The 23302-nt window shown below is 38.9% G+C and overlaps 1 protein-coding gene across 5 annotated transcripts in view; it reads left to right on the forward strand.

The window, feature by feature from the left end:
• UTRN (utrophin) overlaps window positions 1-23302 on the forward strand; it is a 1395536-nt gene that overhangs the window by 214459 nt on the left and 1157775 nt on the right. For all 5 annotated transcript variants that reach the window (XM_053711837.1, XM_053711835.1, XM_053711836.1 and 2 more), the window contains 3 exons: window positions 1866-1943; window positions 12222-12314; window positions 13033-13205. In XM_053711837.1, coding sequence (XP_053567812.1) covers window positions 1866-1943; window positions 12222-12314; window positions 13033-13205 — 344 coding nt within the window. The remainder of the gene's footprint in view (window positions 1-1865; window positions 1944-12221; window positions 12315-13032; window positions 13206-23302) is intronic.

Genomic DNA, 23302 nt, shown 5'->3' on the forward strand with positions numbered 1-23302 from the left:
TTTAGTTAATGCTGGTTTTTAACAAAACCAATCATGTGTCCCTTTAATATTCATTGCAATATAAATTAATAGAACGCCAGTTTCTGGAAAGCTGCTAAACTTTTATGTAGGTTTGGTAAGCTATGAATTATACATAGCGGATTGGAAATTATGCATTTAATAGACATTCTAATGGAAAGCTAAAATGCCATGATTCATTACAGTGTGTATTGTTTGGCACTACTCTCCCTTTTGAAGTATGTGTTTATACTCTGCATTACAGCTCCTGAGCAGGCTGATGAGCCAATCAGGAGTGACATTAAACATATATCCACCAATCACTGTCTGTGTTTTGTTCAGGAGCTGTAATGTTTTGGGTTTAACCACTTTGTTGGTTTATTATATGTAAAGGTGAAAATATGAAAGATCAATACTTTCCTTTTCTGTCAGTGTACTTCTAAAGAACACTATTCAAAATGATTAGGGTTTTAGAGTTCCTAACAAAAAGCCTTGGCTCAGCATTTTGCATTGTGTTCTAGCCAGTTGCTTTAATAGTTTTAACTGGAAGTCCCTAAAGAGTTATTTAATTCTGTTATTTAAAGGGATATGAAACCCAAATTGTTTCTTTCATCATGATTCAGATAGCGGAGGCAACTTTCTAATCCACTCCTATTATTAAATTTTCTTAGTTCTCTTGGTTTCTTTAAAAGCAGGAATGTAAAGCTTAGAAGCCGGCCCATTTTTGGTTCAGCACCTGGGTAGCACTTGCTGATTGGTGGTTAAATGTTGTACTCTTTTACAGTAGATTTTGGTGGCAGATAAGAATTATAAGACTAGTTGAGTTTGCTATATTTACTGCAGATGTATTTGCTATTGAAGGGGCATGAAACCCAAATTTTTTCTTTCATGATTCACATAGAGAATATGATTTTAAAAAACTTTGGAGTTTACTTCTTTTATCTCAGATGCTTTATTCTTTTGGAACCCTTTGTTGAAGAAGCAGCAATGCATTACTGGGAGTTTGGGTGAGCCAATAACATGAGGCATATTTGTGCAGCCACCAATCAGCAGCTCCTGAACCTTTCTAGGAATCCTTTTCAACAAAGGATACACAGAGATCAGAACAAACTAGATAATAAAAGTAGTTTGTAAAGTTGATTAAAACCACATGCTCAGTCTGAATCATTAAATAAATAATGTGAGTTTCATATCCCTTTAATACTGATGATTGCCTTAAGCAAGGCTCAACAAACCAAGGTGCAAGGAAGCCACTGGTGCCTTCAAATTCTAAATAATATGCAATGAAAGTCCAGCACACATAAAAGTAACTGCAGGGTGCAGAAACTGCAACGGGGTTCTGCACTTACCATACAATGGAAAGCAGCAGCACTGAAATGCACCATAAAATATGTTCAATTACTTTTATTGAAACATGAGATAAAATTAGAGACAGCCGGTGAGCACCCTTACGCATTTCATGCTTATCACAAGCACTTAATCATAGGGATCCCTTTAAGAAAATGGAACATAAAACATTTCACTGCTAAAAATGTATGGTTTAACTATTTATTTTAAATAACCAAAATGATAGGAGTAGGAGATTATATTTAAGGAGATGTTACCCAGTAGCTTGTGAGAATCATCATCTCTTGTGTTGCAGACGTTATTCCTTCTTGTACATGACTGTTTTTTTCATGGAATTTTTACAGTACAATTATCCTAGATAATTCCCTGAAACTTAATTTATCCCGACAATCTTTCATATTGATCTTCTGGTCAAAATTATATCAGCTGCACTGACAAATTTATTTGTTTTCTGGCAAATAAATAAAAAAAAATCATGTTTTAATTAACATTTATGTTTACTTTATTAATGTTTTCATCAGCCCAAGGAACGTGGATCGACAAGAGTTCATGCCTTAAATAATGTCAACAGAGTTCTGCAAATTTTACATCAAAATAATGTAAGTTGTGTGTATTTTATCTGTCGCTGTTTTAAAGTTTGTTATATCAAATTGGACAATTGCTTTGTAGGGACTGTTCTTAATTAGAAGAAAAAATATACATGACCACAGTCTAATTAGTTGTTGTTTTTTTAAATATGAAATAATTTAAATGTTTTTTTGTACTTCATACTGTTAAATCTTCCACATAAATAAAATAATTTATTGGGTCCTTTTTAACATAGTAACATAGTAGATGAGGTTGAAAAAAAGACCGAAGTCCATCGAGTTCAACCTATACAAATCTAATATACTTACAAAAAAAAAAAAAAAAAGCTCCAATTGAGCTTAAATTAATACCACTAAAAGATGACCCATTTAATACAAGCAATCATATCCATGAATTTTGTTTCTAGTCAGAAATGTATCTAAACAATTTTTAAATGTATCTAGGGTATTGGCATTCACTACCTCCTTTGATAATGAGTTCCAAAATGTTATTGCCCTTTCAGTGAAAAAGCGTTTCCTTTGCAGGAGATTAAATCTACCTTCTTCCAACCTTAACTTGTGACCTCTTGTCACAAACAAGTTTCTTGGAATAAACAGAGCTTCTGCCATCTCTGTATATGGGCCTTGAATATATTTATATAAAGTAATCATGTCACCTTTCAAGTGCCTTTTTTCTTGGGAAAATAGACCCAGTTTGGCTAGCCTCTCCTCATAGTTTAAATTCTTAATTCCCCTTATTAGCTTTGTGGCCCTTCTCTGAACTTTTTCTAGTTCTGCAATATGTTTTTTTTGTGATCGGTCCCCAGAACTGCACTCCATACTCAAGGTGAGGTCTTACCAGGGATTTATATAGTGACAGAATTATGCTTTTCTCCCTTGAATCAATGCCTCTTTTAATACATGCTAGTATCTTATTAGCCTTTGAAGCCACTGACCTGCATTGTGCATCCATCTTTAGCTTGTTATCTATTACTACTCCCAAATCCCTTTCTTCCTCTGTTTGGCTAAGCCTTGTCCCATTTAAAAAATACATTGCCTGCTTATTTTTACTTCCAAAATGTAGAACCTTGCATTTTCCCATATTAAATCTCATTTTCCATTTACCTGCCCATACTTTTAATTTTTGCAGATCCTTTTGTAACAAAAGTTCATCCTGGTCTGACCTAATGACCTTACTTAACTTGGTATCATCTGCAAAAATAGAGATGTTGCTATTTAATCCATGCTCCAAGTCATTAATAAAAATATTAAAAAGAACAGGGACTAGTACTGATCCCTGGGGGACTCCACTGATTACCTTGTCCAATCTGAGTATGATCCATTTACTACTACTCGTTGCTCCCTATCTTTTATGCATTATTTTTCCATGAGCTAACATTTTCAGCTATTCCCAATCCCTTAATTTTGTGCATTAATCTCTCATGTGGCACTGTATCAAACACCTTTGCAAAGTCTAAGTATATCACATCAACTGATTCCCCTTTATCTATATTTTTATTTACTTCCTCGTAGAATCTAATTAGATTAGTTTGACATGATCTATTTATTATAAAACCATGCTGATTTGAACTCATAATCTTGTTTACACGAATATGCTCATCACTGCAATCCCTATGACAAACTTTAATCAAAATGTATAAGGAGATAACTTAATGGAATACTGAAATATTGTTATTTTAGACTGTACATTAACTATTTTTGGGATACATTAGGGATGTAATAAATTGCCTGAATAAATAGATAGAACAAAACAGAATATTTAGGAGACAGTCATACTTTTAGGAGCAAGACAGTGGTATTTGTATATAACTCAAAAAGTTAGGAGCCAGGAGTAAAATTCTAGCTGCCAGTAGCTCCCTGGCTCTTGGATTTGGTAGCCCTGCCCTAAAGATACACTAAAGTACAGAGATCTTCCCCACTATTGATGTAAGACTAACTGGTCTATAGCTTCATGGATCATCCCTGCTTCCCTTTTTGAATGTTTTTTTTTGTACTTCATACTGTTAAATCTTCCACAAAAATAATAATAATTTATTGGGTACTTTTTGATTAAATAACCTCAATACCATGCTTAGAAAATATATTTAGTGTTTCATTTCCCTTTAAAGGGAGATTAAAAGTAAAAAAATAATAATAATTCACACAGCATTGAAAAAACGTAATCTTCAGTATTAGAGGGACATGCAAGTGCCATTATAGTGTGGAAAAATACTATATTGTAGAAAAGCTAGGTTTAATTCCAATTACTGTCATCAGGGTTGTTTAATCTGTGCAGAGAAGAGTTCACAAAAGCAACGGTACTTAACGCCTTAGTGACCATCTGGGACCAAGGCTATTTTTGCATTTCTGCTGTGTTTGTGTTTAGCTGTAATTTTCCTCTTGCTCATTTACTGTACCCACACATATTATATACCGTTTTTCTCGCCATTAAATGGACTTTTAAAGATACCATTGTTTTCATAAAATCTTATAATTTACTATAATTTTTTTTATAAGATATGAGGAAAAAATGGAAAAAAACACACTTTTTCTAACTTTGACCCCCAAAATCTCTTACATCTACAACCACCATAAACACCAGTGCTAAAAAGTTTCTAAATTTTGTCCTGAGTTTAGGAATACCCAATGTTTACATGTTCTTTTAAGAATACATTTACTGAGAATGTTAAGGGTTACTGCCAAATAACACCCCATGTCTTCAGCAGCATCTCCTGAGTACAGTGATACCACCCATGTATAGGTGTGTCGGGTTCTCTGGGGGCTAAAATGCCTTATTTTTAGGGGGCACATTCCAGTTTTTCAACTTGGAATTTTCACCTCTGTCATCATGCACCCACATCCTATATGGGACATTTCTGAAGCCGGCCAATTAAATTTACGCCCATCAAACCATATATTTTTGAAAAGTAGACACCCTAGGGTATTTCAAATGCTGGTATTTTAACATTTTCCATGCACTAATTCAACCACCAGTGTTTGTCAAACTTTTGGGTAGTCATTTTTGTGTTATTTTTCACACACATTTCAGTTCCTGTTATATGTTACTGCCAAAAAACACCTCAATATGTGTTCAACAACATCTCCTGAGTACAATGATACCACCCATGTATAGGTTTGTTGAGTTCTCTGGGGGCTAAAAGGCCTTATTTTTAGGGGACACATTCCAGTTTTCCAACTTGAACTTTTCACATCTGTCATCATGCACCCATGTCCTATTTAGGACATTTCTGAAGCCGGCCAATTAAATTTACGCCCATCAAACCATATATTTTTGAAAAGTAGACACCCTAGGGTATTTCAAATGCTGGTATTTTAACACTTTCCATGCACTAATTCAACCACCAGTCTTTGTCAAACTTTTGGGTAGTCATTTTTTTGTGTTATGTTTCACACACATTGTACTTTAGACATGAATTCTCAGCTCCTGTTATGTGTTACTGCCAAAAAACACCTCAATATGTGGTCACCAACATCTCCTGAGTACAATAATACCACCTATGCATAGGTTTGTTGGCTTGTTTGGGGGGTGCAATGCCAAATGTCTGACATGCATTTGTGATTTTTTTCACATTTAACATATTTTCTTTGCCTATCGTCTTTTTTGGGGGTCTTTTTACATACCCCAATTTATTTGTTTTCCATGAATGTGCATATATTTGAAAAGTTGACACCCCAAGGTATTGTATATGGAGTGCTTTGATGCAACCGTTTTAGCCAAAAAAATTGGAGAAAGTGTATGGTGGTAATTTTTAAATTTTCATTTTTACATACACATTGCTTTTTGACTATGATTTAGGAGAGACTGTTGTAAGTTATTGCAAAAGAATACTTCAGGTTGTTTTCTGCAAGGCACCCTGAGTACACCTATGCCCCCCATGCAAAGGTTTGCCAGGATTTTGGGAAGGTTATGTTACAATTTTATGACTTGTGATTTTAGTTATTAAAAGTGAGAGTATTTCTTCTGATAGGTCTATCTTTAGTTTGGGGCCTATCACATACCTCAATTTTATTGCCATGAAAGTGTATATTTTTTAAATGTTGACACCCCAAGGTATTGTATATGGTGTGCTTTGATACCTTTGAAGCAACCGGTTTAGCCAAAAAAATTGGAGAAAGTGTATGGTGGTAATTTTTCAATTTTCATTTTTACACACACACTGCTTTTTGACTATGATTTAGGAGAGACTGTTGTAAGTTATTGCAAAAAAATACTTCAGGTTGTTTTCTGCAACGCACCCTGAGAACACCTATGTTCCCCATGCATAGGTTTGACAGGGGTTTTGGTAAAAAAAAAAAAAAAACAGCCTCAATTTTAGAAAAAAATAGAGTAGTGAAATGTAAAAATCTGGCACAGTAAAAGTAAAAAAAAAAACAAAAAAAAAATCTAACAATAAACATAACCAAAAAAAACAGCAATTTTTTTTTTTTTTATTGACCATTGTATGGTACCGCTTGAAGCAGTCCCCAATGCAGAGTCTAGGCTGTCTAGGGCAATCAGGACAGTGATATATGGTGTCCCTTCTCTGCCCCCTCTTGGTACAGACATTTTTTATTTGTGGTTTCTGCTTTGCGGCAGTAGGGGGGATTTTAAAAATAAAATGGGTAGCCCCAACTCTGCTCTCTCCCATCAACGCCCGAGGAGCAGGTGCATCATGGTACAAAATCCCTGAAATGATCTGGAGCTGAAACTGTAAAAAAGTATTTTTAACTCTGGGGTTTGCTTTTTTGAACAACAAAAAAGCATTGTGGGTTGCAATCTGCATTAGGTAAATTGCAGCCTTTTTGTACCAGGCCCTTGTCTTACGCATAATTAGGTAGGGCTGCAGCAGCTCATCTGCCAGATCAACCCCACCCATATGCCGGTTATAAGACTTGATGCACACTGGCTTCCTTATGATCTCAGCTCTGCCATGTACAGAGACCGCCACCGTCCTCTCTGTGTGGATGGTGTTAAGAAGGTATACATCCTTCTTGTCTCTGTACTTAAGTGCCAACAGCTCCTCTTGGCGCAGAGCTGAGGTCTCCCCCCTTTGTAGCCGGGTGTGTACAAGTTGTCCTGGGAAACCTGCGCGGTTCTTTTTAATTGTACCGCAAGCTACTGTATCAAAGCAATACAGTAGCTTGAACAAAAGCACACTTGTATAAAAATTATCTAAGTACAAGTGATACCCTTTGTTCATTAGGGGTAATATCAGGTCCCAGACAATCTTCTCAGTGGTTCCCATATGTTCTGGGCAACCTGGAGGGTCAAGGTGTCTATGCTTTCCCTCATACACCCGGAAGGAATGAGTATACCCAGTCTCGCTCTCACAGAGCTTATACACCTTTACCCCAAACCTGTAGCGCTTGGAAGGAATATACTGCTTGAATGCTAGCCTTCCCTTATACTTCATCAGGGATTCATCCACACACATATATTCCTTCCAGGTGTATAAGCCTCTGCAAACCTGGCAGAAAAGTGGGTAATCAGGGGGCGGATTTTATACAGCCTGTCAAATTGGGGATGCTCCCTAGGGGGACATAGGCTGTTGTCGCTGAAGTGCATAAAATGCAGAATCATTTCATACCTCTTCCTCAACATACTCTGGGAGAAAATGGGGGTAGAGCAGATGGGCCTACAGCTCCAGTAGGAGCGAATAGAGGGTTTCTTTATGAAGCCCATCAGCATAGTCAATGCCCAGATTTTTTTAAATTCTGGCACATTGATGGGGGCCCATTGCTGCTTTGCCAAATATGTTTCAGGCTTTGCAGCACGGAACTGATGGGCATATAAATTAGTTTGGGCGACAATGTTCCCCAATACATCATCGCCCAGAAACACCTCCATAAACTGTTGGGGGCTAAAACCTGCCACATCTATATTTATGCCAGGATTTGCTGTGAAGGGTAGGATATCTGACCTCTGGAGATGAGGCGTTACCCACTCTTCAGCGGCAATGGCAGCAACACGCCTCCTTCTGGCAGGGGGGCTAGCAGCCACAGATACATCACTATCTGTTGAGACTGCATCTAATGATGTATCTGAGCATATGGGGCATCTGACTCTGACGCAAGGATGGCATACGCCTCCTCAGCACTACAGTATATGTTTTCTGCGACGTTATTGTATCTGTCACGGAAAAACAAATTAAATTAAATTAATTAACTTAACTTAATGGCTCTTTAAAAATTACAACAAAAAATCAACCCCTAAAAAAATGCAGTGACAGCAAAAAAGTACAGCTATGCTACTGCCAGTGATTTATAGTGATCACTGGCAAGCTAGGGGTTAATAGCTCTGAAAAGAGCCTTTGGATCTCTAAATTTTTAACAAATAAAATAAATAAATCTCTCTCTGCTAAACACAGGTCTCTGTCTCTCTCCAACAAAATCACAAGTGAGGAGAGGGAGGGAGATCCACACTGATCAGAGTCAATATTTACAAATATTGACATGATCAGACACATGGGATATTTTATTATGATTTTTTTTTTGTGTGTGGGAGGCTCAGATTGGGTGACCCTAGCTTGCCCCTATGATGAGGCAGGCTAGGGACACCCCCAGAGGCCCCATGATGCACTGGGCATCGCCATCTTGGAAGTCTCGTGGGGGAGGGGGGCTATATAGGGGTTTTTATTTTATTTATTTACGTTTTTTTTTGTTTTTTTGTTTTGTTTTATTTTATAACTAACTAAGTGCCTCGCCCACCAAGGCACTTAGCACACAAGCAGAGCATCGGAAGCGTGGAGCAAAACCGGAAGTGATCAGTCGTGGGGGAGTGATCAATCCGGTCCCGGCAGTCGGGAACAGTATTGCAGGATGCCTCAACATCGAGGCATCACTGCAATACTGTAAGACCGGTTGGAAGCAATCTTGATTGCTTCCAGTGCTTAGTTTAGCCGACAACGTACGCCATACGTCCTCAGGCGTTAACTGTATTTTTTTTGAGGAAGTATAGCGTACGTCGTTGGTCATTAACCCCTTAATGACTGACGACGTACGCCGTACATCCTAAAAAAAAAGACAGTTAATGACAGAGGACGTACGGCATATGTCGTCGGTCTTGGAAAGTGGTGAAAGAGATCCTGATCGCTTCCAGACGCTTTCTGGTTATTGCAGTGATGCCTCGATGTCGAGGCATCTTGCAATAACCCTTCTTACCCCTCCGGTGCAGAGAGAGCCACTCTGCGGCACTCTCTGCACCGGACATTGATGGCCGCAATCGTTGGTGGGTGGGAGCCGATGTGGGAGGCGAGTGGGTGGCCATCAATGGCTTCTTGTCGGTAGAGGTGGGCGGGGTAGCCGGGGCGCGCAAGGACGTGCGCGCATGCATGGGGGGGGGAAGCGGGCGGGCGCGTGCACGGGGTGGGAGCGGGTGGGAACCATTACACTATGGAACAATTTTTGTAAATTAAGTGGGAGAGAGGGGAAGATAAATTAATAAATTCACAATCTAAGTGATCTGGGAGGGGGTGGGGGGTTGGTCTTGGGGGATGGAAGCTACACTACAGAAAAGTGTAAAAAAATATATATATATATTTTTTTAAACTGGGTACTGAGAGACAGCTGCCAGTACCCAAGATGGCTCCCAATAATGTAGAGGGGGAGGGTTAGAGAGCTGTTGGGGGATCAGGGAGGTTGGGGGGCTAAGGGGGGATCCTACACAGCAGCATATGTAAACATGCTAAAATTTTTTTTGAAAAAGTAAGATACCTTTTATTTTAGTGAGTCTGCCAGTACTTAAGATGGCGGGGACAACTGTGGGGAGGGAAGAGAGTTGTTTGGTTTTGGAGGGATCAGGGGGTCTGATGTGTCAGGTGGGAGGCTGATCTCTACACTAAAGCTAAAGCTAAAATTAACCCTACAAGCTCCATAATTAACCCCTTCACTGCTAGACATAATACACCTGTGATGCGCAGCGGCATTTAGCGGCCTTCTAATTACCAAAAAGCAATGCCAAAGCCATATATGTCTGCTATTTCTGAACAAAGGGGATCCTTTGTGAAAAATTTTACGTTTTTTTTAATTATTTTATCGCATTTGGTGGTGAAATGGTGGCATTAAATATACCAAAATAGGCCTATATCAATACTTGGGGTTGTCTACTACACTACACTACACTAAAGATGAAATTAACCCTACATGCTCCCTAATTAACCCCTTCACTGCTGGGTATAATACACGTGTGGTGCACAGTGGCATTTTGCAGCCTTCTAATTACCAAAAAGCAACACCAAAGCCATATATGTCTGCTATTTCTGAACAAAGGGGATCCCAGATAAGCATTTACAACCATTTATGCCATAATTGCACAAGTTGTTTGTAAATAATTTCAGTGAGAAACCTAAAGTTTGTGAGAAAATGTTTGAAAAAGTGAACGATTTTTTTTTTATTTGATTGCATTTGGCGGTGAAATGGTGGCATGAAATATACTAAAATGGGCCTAGATCAATACTTTGGGATGTCTTCTAAAAAATATATATATATACATGTCAAGGGATATTCAGGGATTCCTGACAGATATCAGTGTTCCAATGTAACTAGCGCTAATTTTGGAAAAAAAAGTGGTTTGTAAATAGCAAAGTGCTACTTGTATTTATTGCCTTATAACTTGCAAAAAAAAGCAAATAACATGTTAACATTGGGTATTTCTAAACTCAGGACAAAATTTAGAAACTATTTAGCATGGTTGTTTTTTGGTGGTTGTAGATGTGCAACAGATTTTGGGGTCAAAGTTAGAAAAAGTGTGTTTTTTTCCCCCAATTTTTCCGCATATTTTATAATTTTTTTTATAGTAAATTATAAGATATGATGAAAATATTGGTATCTTTAGAAAGTCCATTTAATGGCGAGAAAAAAACGATATGTGTGGGTACAAAAGTTTGACAAAGACTGGTGGTTGAATTAGTGCATGGAAAGTGTTAAAATACCAGAATTTGAAATACCCTAGGGGGGTGTCCAAAAATATATGGTTTGATGGGGGGTAAATTACATTGGCCGGTTTCAGAAATGCCCCAAATAGGACATGGGTGCATGATGACAGATGTGAAAATTCCAAGTTGGAAAACTGGAATGTGCCCCCTAAAAATAAGGCCTTTTAGCCCCCAGAGAACCCGACACACCTATACATGGGTGGTATCCCTGTACTCAGGAGATGCTGCTGAAGACATAGGGTGTTATTTGGCAGTAACCCTTAACATTCTCAGTAAATGTATTCTTAAAAGAACATGTAAACATTGGGTATTTCTAAACTCAGGACAAAATTTAGAAACTATTTAGCATTGGTGTTTTATGGTGGTTGTAGATGTAAGAGATTTTGAGGGTCAAAGTTAGAAAAAGTGTGGGTTTTTTTCATTTTTTCCCCTCATATTTTATATATTTTTTTATAGTAAATTATAAGATGTGATGGAAATATTGGTATCTTTAGAAAGTCCATTTAATGGCGAGAAAAAAAACGGTATATAACAGTAAATGAGTAAGAGGAAAATTACAGCTAAACACAAACACAGCAGAAATGTAAAAATAGCCCTGGTCCCAAACGGACAAAAAATGGAAAAGTGATGTGGTCATTAAGGGACACTGAACCCAATTTCTTTCTTTAATGATTCAGATAGAGCATGCAATTTTAAGCAACTTTCTAATTTACTCCTATTATCAATTTTTCTGCATTCTCTTGCTATTTTTATTTTAAAAAGAAGGCATCTAACAATTTTTGGTTTAGTACACTGAACAGCACAATCAGCACGAAAAACCAAGGTTGTTCACCAATAATTGAACGGCATCTAAACTTACATTCTTGCTTTTCAAATTAACATACCAAGAGAATGAAGAAATAAATTAGAAAGTTGCTTAAAATTGCAGGGACACTGAACTCAATTTTTTTCTTTCATGATTCAGATAGAGCATGCAATTTTCACAAAAGAAAACATTTGGGCACAGTGTCCCTTTAAGTAAACATAACGGGCACCATTCCTTATAGTAGTGTCTATTACATGCAGTTATATGAAAATGAGTGTATACTGTCCCTTTAATCATACAACAAAACATACCAAGAGAACGAAGAAAAATTGATAATGGAAGTAAATTTTAAAGTTGTTTAAAATTGCATGCTCTATGTGAATCATTAAAGAAAAAATGTGGGGTTTATATCCCTTTAAATCAGCATGTTAATAGTTGTAACAGTAATGTACTTGAAGTCTGTCATTTTTTTAATATCAAAGAGTGAATGCTCAACAGTATGTTGACTACTACCAGAATAATTTTTCACTTTAAATGTTTATTTAGTTTTGTTTAATGTTTGTTTTATGACAGGTGGAATTGGTAAACATAGGGGGTACAGACATTGTTGATGGAAACCACAAGCTAACATTAGGGCTAATATGGAACATCATCCTACACTGGCAGGTAAGACAACAGTTTATCATCATAGACATAGACAATATAATAGGACTGTAGTGTTGACACACAAAGATTTGAATTCTGCGCTTTTCATTTTATACTCTTAACTTACTGAAATTGGGAATTATACAGAAAAAGAGCAATTGATATTCTAATAAATTGCCATAATTAATAATGGAGAGGTAAGTAGTAAAGGCAAGGTATTTAGTAAAATGCACTCAATGAGCAGTAGAGAAATATCTATCTGTGTCTGATGATCAAAAACCCTTTGGCATGGAGGGTAATCATGTAAAATCTTTGGGGGCATTTTTTAAGCATGATATTGTAATGTATCTCTCCTTCACGTACGGAACCCTGAGTAGATAAACAAGCTCTCATGCTAAAATTTGCCTTTCTAAAATTATTTGAGGGGTCTCACAGTACTGAAGATCTCACCAGACCGGAGAGTTTTAGATCATAGGGCCCTGTGTCGCCTCTCTCTAAAAAAAAACAAAATAACAGATAGTAGCATTCGACCATGGAACAAACAAATCCATAAAAAGAAGTTTGTTTTTTCACACAGAAAAACTTCCCTTGAGTATATTAACCTGTTCCCACTTAAAAATGGGGCATCAGTAGAACCTTGTGGTAGCAGGGAAAGTAAAGATTTACATTTTTAGAAAACTGTTGACAATCTAAAAGCTCTGCTAGTCTTGGTATCACCATATTAATTTTTATTTTCCAGGTGAAAGATGTTATGAAGGCAATCATGAAAGATCTACAACAGACAAACAGTGAGAAGATTCTTCTTAGCTGGGTCAGACAGTCAACAAGACCTTATAGTGAAGTTAATGTGCTGAACTTCACCACAAGTTGGGCAGATGGCTTGGCCTTCAACGCTCTTCTTCACAGGCACAAGTAGGTGATCAGTGCAGTTAAAAATTGTTGTCTTTTCTAAATTCCACTGAGTTTTTGGAAAGTAATGGATGCCACCATGTCTAAAGTTAAGTTAACTATTTCACTTTCCTGCTGCAAACAATTAGGAACAGATATAAAACTGGAAATAAAATAGATAAGGTTGTATGGGTTTCCACACGGCATTGTTTACAAAAATTCTACTTTATTATTATTATTATTATTGGTTTGTATATCTTTGCATATATCTTTGCATATTTTTTCTCTGCAGAAGACAGAGATAAATAGAAAACTATTTCATACACAGCGGCATTCTCTTGGCATAACTTATTCCTGGGTGAGCTCAGGAGCGTGCACGTGTATTTAGTCATCTGGCAGAAGTGTTTGCAACATAGTTTATAATAATGTTATACATAGTTGCAACCATTGCTGCCATAGACTGCTAAAGGCATGTGCACGCTCATCAGCTCCTTTTAGCCTCCCTATATTTACTTTCTCCAACATTGGTGTGTCCGGTCCACAGCGTCATCCATAACTTGTGGGAATATTCTCTCCCCAACAGGAAATGGCAAAGAGCACAGCAAAAGCTGTCCATATAGTCCCTCCTAGGCTCCGCCCACCCCAGTCATTCTCTTTGCCTGCTGAACAAGCAGCATCTCCACGGAGATGGTGAAGAGTATGTGGTGTTTAGTTGTAGTTTTTTATTCTACTATCAAGAGTTTGTTATTTTAAAATAGTGCTGGTATGTACTATTTACTCTGAAACAGAAAAAGATGAAGAGTTCTGTTTGTGAGAGGAATATGATTTTAGCAGCAGTAACTAAAATCGTTTGCTGTTTCCACATAGGACTGTTGAGATGAGATAACTTCAGTTGGGGGAAACAGTTGGCAGACTTTTCTGCTTAAGGTATGACTAGCCATATTTCTAACAAGACTGTGTAATGCTGGAAGGCTGTCATTTCCCCTCATGGGGACCGGTAAGCCATTTTCTTAGTCTCAAACAGAATAAAGGGCTTAATATGGGCTATAAAACTGGTAGACACTTTTATGGGCTAGATCGATTGCTTTATTTGGGCATTTTATACAGCTTGATATTGAAATTCACACTTTATAAACTTTGGGGAACGTTTTTTTACGTCAGGCACTGATTTAGACACCTTCCCAGTCAGGAAGGGCCTTCTCTGTAGTAGGCAGAGCCTCATTTTCGCGCCATTACTGTGCAGTTACTTTTGAGAGCAGGACATGCAGCTGCATGTGTGTGGATCTGAAAGTAGTTGAAAAGGCTTCATTTGGTATCGTATACCCCCCTGGGTTTGGTAAAGTCGCAGCAAAGGCTGTAGCTGGGACTGTAGAGGGGTTAAAACTGTAACCGGCTCCGGTTTGCTCATTTTAAGGGTTAAAGATCTGAAATTTGGGGTGAAATGCTTTGAATGCTTTAAGACACTGTGGTGAAAATTTGGTTAAATTTGAACAATTCCTTCATAGTTTTTCACATATTCAGTAATAAAGTGTTCCCTGTTTAAAATTTAAAGAGACAGTAACGGTTTTGTTTTAAAACGGTTTTTGTACTTTATTGACAAGTTTAAGCCTGTTTAACATGTCTGTGCCTTCAGATAATCTATGTTCTGTATGTATGGAAGCCAATGTGTCTCCCCCTTCAAAATTGTGTGATAATTGTGCCATAACGTCCAAACAAAGTAAGGACAGTACTGCCACAGATAGTAAAGTTGCCCAAGATGATTCATCAGATGAAGGGAGTAGACATAGTTCTACATCATCTCCTTCTGTGTCTACACCAGTTTTGCCCACGCAGGAGACCCCTAGTACTTCTAGCGCGCCAATGCTTGTTACTATGCAACAATTAACGGCAGTAATGGATAACTCCATAGCAAATATTTTATCCAAAATGCCTGCATTTCAGAGAAAGCGCGATTGCTCTGTTTTAAACAATGAAGAGCAGGAGGGCGCTGATGATAATTGCTCTGTCATACCCTCACACCAATCTGATGTGGCCATGAGGGAGGTTTTGTCAGATGGGGAAATTTCTGATTCAGGTAGAATTTCTCAACAGGCAGAACCTGATGTTGTGACATTTAAATTTAAATTAGAGCATCTCCGCGCACTGCTTAAGGAGGTGCTATCTACTCTGGATGATTGTGACAACCTGGTCATTCCAGAAAAATTGTGCAAGATGGACAAGTTCCTAGAGGTTCCGGTGCACCCCGACGCTTTTCCTATACCCAAGCGGGTGGCGGACATAGTGAATAAGGAGTGGGAGAAGCCCGGCATACCTTTTGTCCCCCCTCCTATATTTAAGAAATTATTTCCTATGGTCGACCCCAGAAAGGACTTATGGCAGACAGTCCCTAAGGTCGAGGGGGCAGTTTCTACTCTAAACAAACGCACTACTATTCCTATCGAGGATAATTGTGCTTTCAAAGATCCTATGGATAAAAAATTGGAGGGTTTGCTTAAAAAGATTTTTGTACAGCAAGGTTACCTCCTGCAACCTATTTCGTGCATTATTCCTGTCACTACAGCAGCGTGGTTCTGGTTCGAGGAACTAGAGAAGTCGCTTAGTAGAGAGACTCCGTATGAGGAGGTTATGGACAGAATTCACGCACTTAAGTTAGCTAATTCCTTTATTTTAGATGCCGCTTTGCAGTTAGCTAGATTAGCGGCGAAAAATTCAGGGTTTGCAATTGTGGCGCGCAGAGCGCTCTGGCTAAAGTCTTGGTCAGCGGATGTATCTTCCAAGACAAAATTGCTTAATATCCCTTTCAAGGGTAAAACCCTTTTTGGGCCAGAATTGAAAGAGATTATCTCAGACATCACTGGGGGTAAGGGCCACGCCCTCCCACAAGATAGGCCTTTCAATGCCAAGAATAAGTCTAATTTTCGTTCCTTTCGCAATTTCAGGAACGGACCGGCCTCCAACTCTGCAGCCTCTAGACAAGAGGGTAATGCTTCACAAACCAAACCAGCTTGGAAACCGATGCAAGGCTGGAACAAGGGTAAGCAGGCCAAGAAGCCTGCTGCTGCTACCAAAACAGCATGAAGGAGTAGCCCCCGGTCCGGGACCGGATCTAGTAGGGGGCAGACTCTCTCTCTTTGCTCAGGCTTGGGCAAGAGATGTTCAGGATCCCTGGGCACTAGAAATAGTTTCTCAGGGTTATCTTCTGGAATTCAAGGAACTACCCCCAAGGGGAAGGTTCCACATGTCTCATTTATCTTCAAACCAAATAAAGAGACAGGCATTCTTACATTGTGTAGAAGACCTGTTAAAAATGGGAGTGATACACCCAGTTCCAACCGTGGAACAAGGAATGGGGTTTTACTCAAATCTGTTTGTAGTTCCCTGGTTTTTTAATCAGGTTTGATGAGTTTCTTTCTTTAACTACAGTCACCACGGCACCTTATGGTTTCTCCTGTTTTTTCTCCTGTCCGTCGGTCGAATGACTGGGGTGGGCGGAGCCTAGGAGGGACTATATGGACAGCTTTTGCTGTGCTCTTTGCCATTTCCTGTTGGGGAGAGAATATTCCCACAAGTTATGGATGACGCCGTGGACCGGACACACCGTTGGAGAAAGTAATTTATCAGGTAAGCATAAATTCTGTTTTTCAACAAAGGATCCCAAGAGAACAACCCCAATTTGATAATAGAAGTAAATTAGAAAGTTGGTTAAAATTGCATGATCTGAAAAATTTAAGTTTATTTTTTACTTTACTATCCATTTAAATAAAGAACTGTGATTCAGCCTGTATTTACCCAACAAATTGCCAATACTAGTTATAGCTTAATCTGATGAATAACTCATACAGGACTAGATAACGAGTGGCTCGCTCGAGCAATAAAGGGTATTTTTTTTTATCTTTGCTTGCAACGGAAATAGCGTGTGTATTACGAGTTAAAAGTAAACACATTTGCTTTAGCGCAATTTAATTTAATGCACGTAAAGGGAAGTGCATTCAAAAAATTGCACTAAACACATCAAAAATACATTTAACAGTACAGTTACACTCATATTAACACTGTCTGATAGAATTTTTTTTTCTTTTTAAAATGGCATTAAAAAGTTATAAGGGTTTAAAGATATGTGGTCTAAATATGTATTTGTATATATACATGTTTTTATGTGTGTATTTGTATATGTATTTACAGACATATATAAACACACAAATATTATCCAAAAATCATCATATATATAGAAATATTTATTTAAGAATAAATAGAACATATTCTTTGTAAAAAAAAAAACATTGGAATGTGAAATATTTATATTTCATGTCAGGTTAAGCGCTCTTGAATAAACAAGGTTGAGTTAGCGAGCGTGTATGGGTGTTATTTTTGTTATTGTTGCTGTTTTCAAACAAGTCTATGGGCGAATACGTTAAGGAGGATGCGATATTCGAAGTTCAACTTCTTGTGCAAGTTGGGTTTTTGCTCTCCCGCAAAATGTTTACTAAAAACTTGCACTAAACACATCAAAAATACATTTAACAGTACAGTTACACTCATATTAACACTGTCTGATAGAATTTTTTTTTCTTTTTAAAATGGCATTAAAAAGTTATAAAGGTTTAAAGATATGTGGTCTAAATATGTATTTGTATATATACATGTTTTTATGTGTGTATTTGTATATGTATTTACAGACATATATAAACACACAAATATTATCCAAAAATCATCATATATATAGAAATATTTATTTAAGAATAAATAGAACATATTCTTTGTAAAAAAAAAAACATTGGAATGTGAAATATTTATATTTCATGTCAGGTTAAGCGCTCTTGAATAAACAAGGTTGAGTTAGCGAGCGTGTATGGGTGTTATTTTTGTTATTGTTGCTGTTTTCAAACAAGTCTATGGGCGAATACGTTAAGGAGGATGCGATATTCGAAGTTCAACTTCTTGTGCAAGTTGGGTTTTTGCTCTCCCGCAAAATGTTTACCTTCATTTTGTAATACGAGTGTAACCTGACGCTCACAAAAAAGTTTACCTGGGAGCGCAAAATTGTGCTTATCATTTAGCCACCAATCAGCAGGTGCTGAACCAAAAATGGGCCTGCTCCTAATCTTAAATTCTGCTTTTTTTAAATAAAGATACCAAGAGTACAAAAAAAATAAATAATTGTAAGACTAAATTAGAAAGTTGCTTAAAATTGCATGCTGTATCTGAATCATAAAAGAAAAAAATTTCGGTTTCATATCCCTTTAAAGGGACAGCCAACACCAGAATTTTTGTTGTTTAAAAAGAAAGATAATCCCTTTATTACCCATTCCCCAGTTTTGCATAACCAACACAGTTATATAAATATACTTTCTCCAACATAGGTGTGTCCGGTCCACGGCGTCATCCTTACTTGTGGGATATTCTCTTCCCCAACAGGAAATGGCAAAGAGCCCAGCAAAGCTGGTCACATGATCCCCCCTAGGCTCCGCCTTCCCCAGTCATTCTCTTTGCCGTTGTACAGGCAACATCTCCACGGAGATGGCTTAGAGTTTTTTGGTGTTTAAATGTAGTTTTATTGCTTCAATCAAGAGTTTGTTATTTTTAAATAGTGCTGGTATGTACTATTTACTCTGAAACAGAAAGGAGATGAAGATTTCTGTTTGTAAGAGGAAGATGATTTTAGCAACCGTTACTAAAATCGATGGCTGTTTCCACACAGGACTGTTGAGATGAAGTAACTTCAGTTGGGGGGAACAGTGTGCAGACTTTTACTGCTTGAAGTATGACACATTTCGAACAAGACTTGGTAATGCTGGAAGCTGTCATTTCCCCTATGGGATCCGGTAAGCCATTTTAATAACAATTTATAAAGGGCTTCACAAGGGCTTTAAAGACTGGTAGACATTTTTCTGGGCTAAAACGTTTGTTTTATAAGCATGTTTAATGGTTTATTACTCTGAGGAGTTGTTTTTATCTGGGAATTTTGATAATAAAAACGGCAGGCACTGTATTGGACACCTTTTTCACTGGGGGCCTTCTCTAGTCTTAGGCAGAGCCTCAGTTTCGCGCCACTAATGCGCAGTTGTTTTTGGGAGTCAAAGCATGCAGATGCATGTGTGAGGAGCTCTGATACACTGAAAAAGCGTGCTGAAGGCGTCATTTGGTATCGTATTCCCCTCTGGGCTTGGTTGGGTCTCAGCAAAGCAGATACCAGGGACTGTATAGGGGTTAAATGTAAAAACGGCTCCGGTTCCGTTATTTTAAGAGTTAAAACTTTCAAATTTGGTGTGCAATACTTTCAAGGCTTTATGACACTGTGGTGAAATTTTGGACAATTCCTTCATACTTTTTCGCATATTCAGTAATAAAGTGTGTTCAGTTTAAAATTTAAAGTGACAGTAGCGGTTTTATTTTAAAACGTTTTTTGTACTTTGTTATCAAGTTTATGCCTGTTTAACATGTCTGTACCATCAGATAGACTATGTTCTGTATGTCAGGAAGCCAAAGTTCCTTCTCATTTAAATAGATGTGATGCATGTGATAGTGAAAATGATGCCCAAGATGATTCCTCTAGTGAGGGGAGTAAGCATGGTATTGCATCATCCCCTTATGTGTCTACACCAGTCTTGCCCACACAAGAGGCCCCTAGTACATCTAGTGCGCCTATTCTTCTTACTATGCAACAATTAACGGCTGTAATGGATAATTCTATTAAAAACATTTTAGCCAAAATGCCCACTTATCAGCGAAAGCGCGACTGCTCTGTTTTAGATACTGTAGAGCATGAGGGCGCAGATGATAATGGTTCTGACATGCCCTTACACCAGTCTGAAGGGGCTAGGGAGGTTTTGTCTGAGGGAGAAATTTCAGATTCAGGAAAAATTTCTCAACAAGCTGAACCTGATGTTATTACGTTCAAATTTAAATTGGAACATCTCCGCGCTCTGCTTAAGGAGGTGTTATCTACTCTGGATGATTGTGACAATTTGGTCGTTCCAGAGAAATTATGTAAGATGGACAAGTTCCTAGAGGTCCCGGTGCCCCCCGAAGCTTTTCATATACCCAAGCGGGTGGCGGATATTGTAAACAAAGAATGGGAAAGGCCCGGCATACCTTTTGTCCCTCCCCCTATATTTAAGAAATTGTTTCCTATAGTCGACCCCAGAAAGGACTTATGGCAGACAGTCCCTAAGGTCGAGGGGGCGGTCTCTACTTTAAACAAACGCACCACTATCCCTATAGAAGATAGTTGTGCTTTCAAAGATCCTATGGATAAAAAGTTAGAAGGTTTGCTTAAAAAGATGTTTGTTCAGCAAGGTTACCTTCTACAGCCAATTTCATGCATTGTTCCTGTTACTACAGCAGCATCTTTCTGGTTTGATGAACTAGAAAAGTCGCTAGATAAAGATACCTCTTATGAGGAGATTATGGACAGAATTCGTGCTCTTAAATTGGCTAATTCTTTTACTCTAGACGCTACCCTGCAATTAGCTAGATTAGCGGCGAAAAATTCAGGGTTTGCTATTGTGGCGCGCAGAGCGCTATGGCTAAAGTCTTGGTCAGCGGATGCGTCATCCAAGAACAAATTGCTTAATATTCCTTTCAAGGGGAAAACGCTGTTTGGCCCTGACTTGAAAGAGATTATTTCAGATATCACTGGGGGAAAGGGCCATGCCCTTCCTCAGGATAGGTCTTTCAAGGCTAAAAATAAGCCTAATTTTCGTCCTTTTCGTAGAAACGGACCAGCCTCAAGTTCTACACCCTCTAAGCAAGAGGGTAATACGTCTCAAGCCAAGCCAGCCTGGAGGCCAATGCAAGGCTGGAACAAAGGTAAGCAGGCCAAGAAACCTGCTACTGCTACAAAGACAGCATGAGATGTTGGCCCCCGATCCGGGACCGGATCTGGTGGGGGGCAGACTTTCTCTCTTCGCTCAGGCATGGGCAAGAGATGTTCTGGATCCTTGGGCCCTAGAAATAGTCTCCCAAGGTTATCTTCTGGAATTCAAGGAGCTACCCCCAAGGGGAAGATTCCACAGGTCTCAATTGTCTTCAGACCACATAAAAAAACAGGCATTCTTACATTGTGTAGAAGACCTGTTAAAAATGGGAGTGATTCATCCTGTTCCATTAAAGGAACAAGGGATGGGATTCTACTCCAATCTGTTCATAGTTCCCAAAAAAGAGGGAACATTCAGACCAATCTTGGATCTCAAGATCTTAAACAAATTTCTCAGGGTTCCATCGTTCAAGATGGAAACCATTCGAACAATTCTTCCTACCATCCAGGAAGGTCAATTCATGACCACGGTGGATTTAAAGGATGCGTATCTACATATTCCTATCCACAAGGAACATCATCAGTTCCTAAGGTTCGCCTTTCTGGACAAACATTACCAGTTTGTGGCACTTCCATTCGGATTAGCCACTGCCCCAAGAATTTTCACAAAGGTACTAGGGTCCCTTCTAGCGGTGCTAAGACAGAGGGGCATTGCAGTAGTACCTTACTTGGACGACATTCTGATTCAAGCGTCGTCCCTGCCACAAGCAAAGGCTCATACGGACATTGTCCTAGCCTTTCTCAGATCTCACGGGTGGAAAGTGAACGTAGAGAAAAGTTCTCTATCTCCGTCAACAAGAGTTCCCTTCTTGGGAACAATAATAGACTCCTTAGAAATGAAGATTTTTCTGACAGAAGCCAGAAAATCAAAACTTCTAAACTCTTGTCAAGTACTTCATTCTGTTCTTCTTCCTTCCATAGCGCAGTGCATGGAAGTAATAGGTTTGATGGTTGCGGCAATGGACATAGTTCCTTTTGCGCGAATTCATCTAAGACCATTACAACTGTGCATGCTCAGACAGTGGAATGGGGATTATACAGACTTGTCTCCAACGATACAAGTAGATCAGAGGACCAGAGATTCACTCCGTTGGTGGCTGACCCTGGACAACCTGTCACAAGGGATGAGCTTCCGCAGACCAGAGTGGGTCATTGTCACGACCGACGCCAGTCTGGTGGGCTGGGGCGCGGTCTGGGAACCCCTGAAAGCTCAGGGTCTTTGGTCTCGGGAAGAATCTCTTCTACCGATAAACATTCTGGAACTGAGAGCGATATTCAATGCTCTCAAGGCTTGGCCTCAGCTTGCAAAGGCCAAATTCATAAGGTTTCAATCAGACAACATGACGACTGTTGCGTATATCAACCATCAGGGGGGAACAAGGAGTTCCCTGGCGATGGTAGAAGTGACCAAAATAATTCAATGGGCGGAGACTCACTCCTGCCACTTGTCTGCAATCCACATCCCAGGAGTAGAAAATTGGGAAGCGGATTTTCTGAGTCGTCAGACATTTCATCCGGGGGAGTGGGAACTCCATCCGGAAATATTTGCCCAAATAACTCAATTATGGGGCATCCCAGACATGGATCTGATGGCGTCTCGCCAGAACTTCAAGGTTCCTTACTACGGGTCCAGATCCAGGGATCCCAAGGCGGCTCTAGTGGGTGCACTAGTAGCACCTTGGACCTTCAACCTAGCTTATGTGTTCCCACCGTTTCCTCTCATTCCCAGGCTGGTAGCCAGGATCAAACGGGAGAGGGTATCGGTGATCTTGATAGCTCCTGCGTGGCCACGCAGGACTTGGTATGCAGACCTGGTGAATATGTCATCGGCTCCACCATGGAAGCTACCTCTGAGACAGGACCTTCTTGTTCAAGGTCCGTTCGAACATCCGAATCTGGCCTCACTCCAACTGACTGCTTGGAGATTGAATGCTTGATTTTATCAAAGCGAGGGTTCTCAGATTCTGTCATTGATACTCTTGTTCAGGCTAGAAAGCCTGTAACTAGAAAAATCTACCATAAAATATGGAAAAGATATATCTGTTGGTGTGAATCCAAAGGATTCCCATGGAACAAGATAAAAATTCCTAGGATTCTATCCTTTCTTCAAGAAGGTTTGGAGAAAGGATTATCTGCAAGTTCTTTGAAGGGACAGATTTCTGCTTTATCTGTTTTACTTCACAAAAAGCTGGCGGCTGTGCCAGACGTTCAAGCTTTTGTTCAGGCTCTGGTTAGAATCAAGCCTGTTTACAAACCTTTGACTCCTCCTTGGAGTCTCAATTTAGTTCTTTCAGTTCTTCAGGGG

The sequence above is a fragment of the Bombina bombina genome, chromosome 4 (assembly GCF_027579735.1).
Source record: "Bombina bombina isolate aBomBom1 chromosome 4, aBomBom1.pri, whole genome shotgun sequence".
In the NCBI taxonomy this organism is placed as follows: Eukaryota; Metazoa; Chordata; class Amphibia; order Anura; family Bombinatoridae; genus Bombina; species Bombina bombina.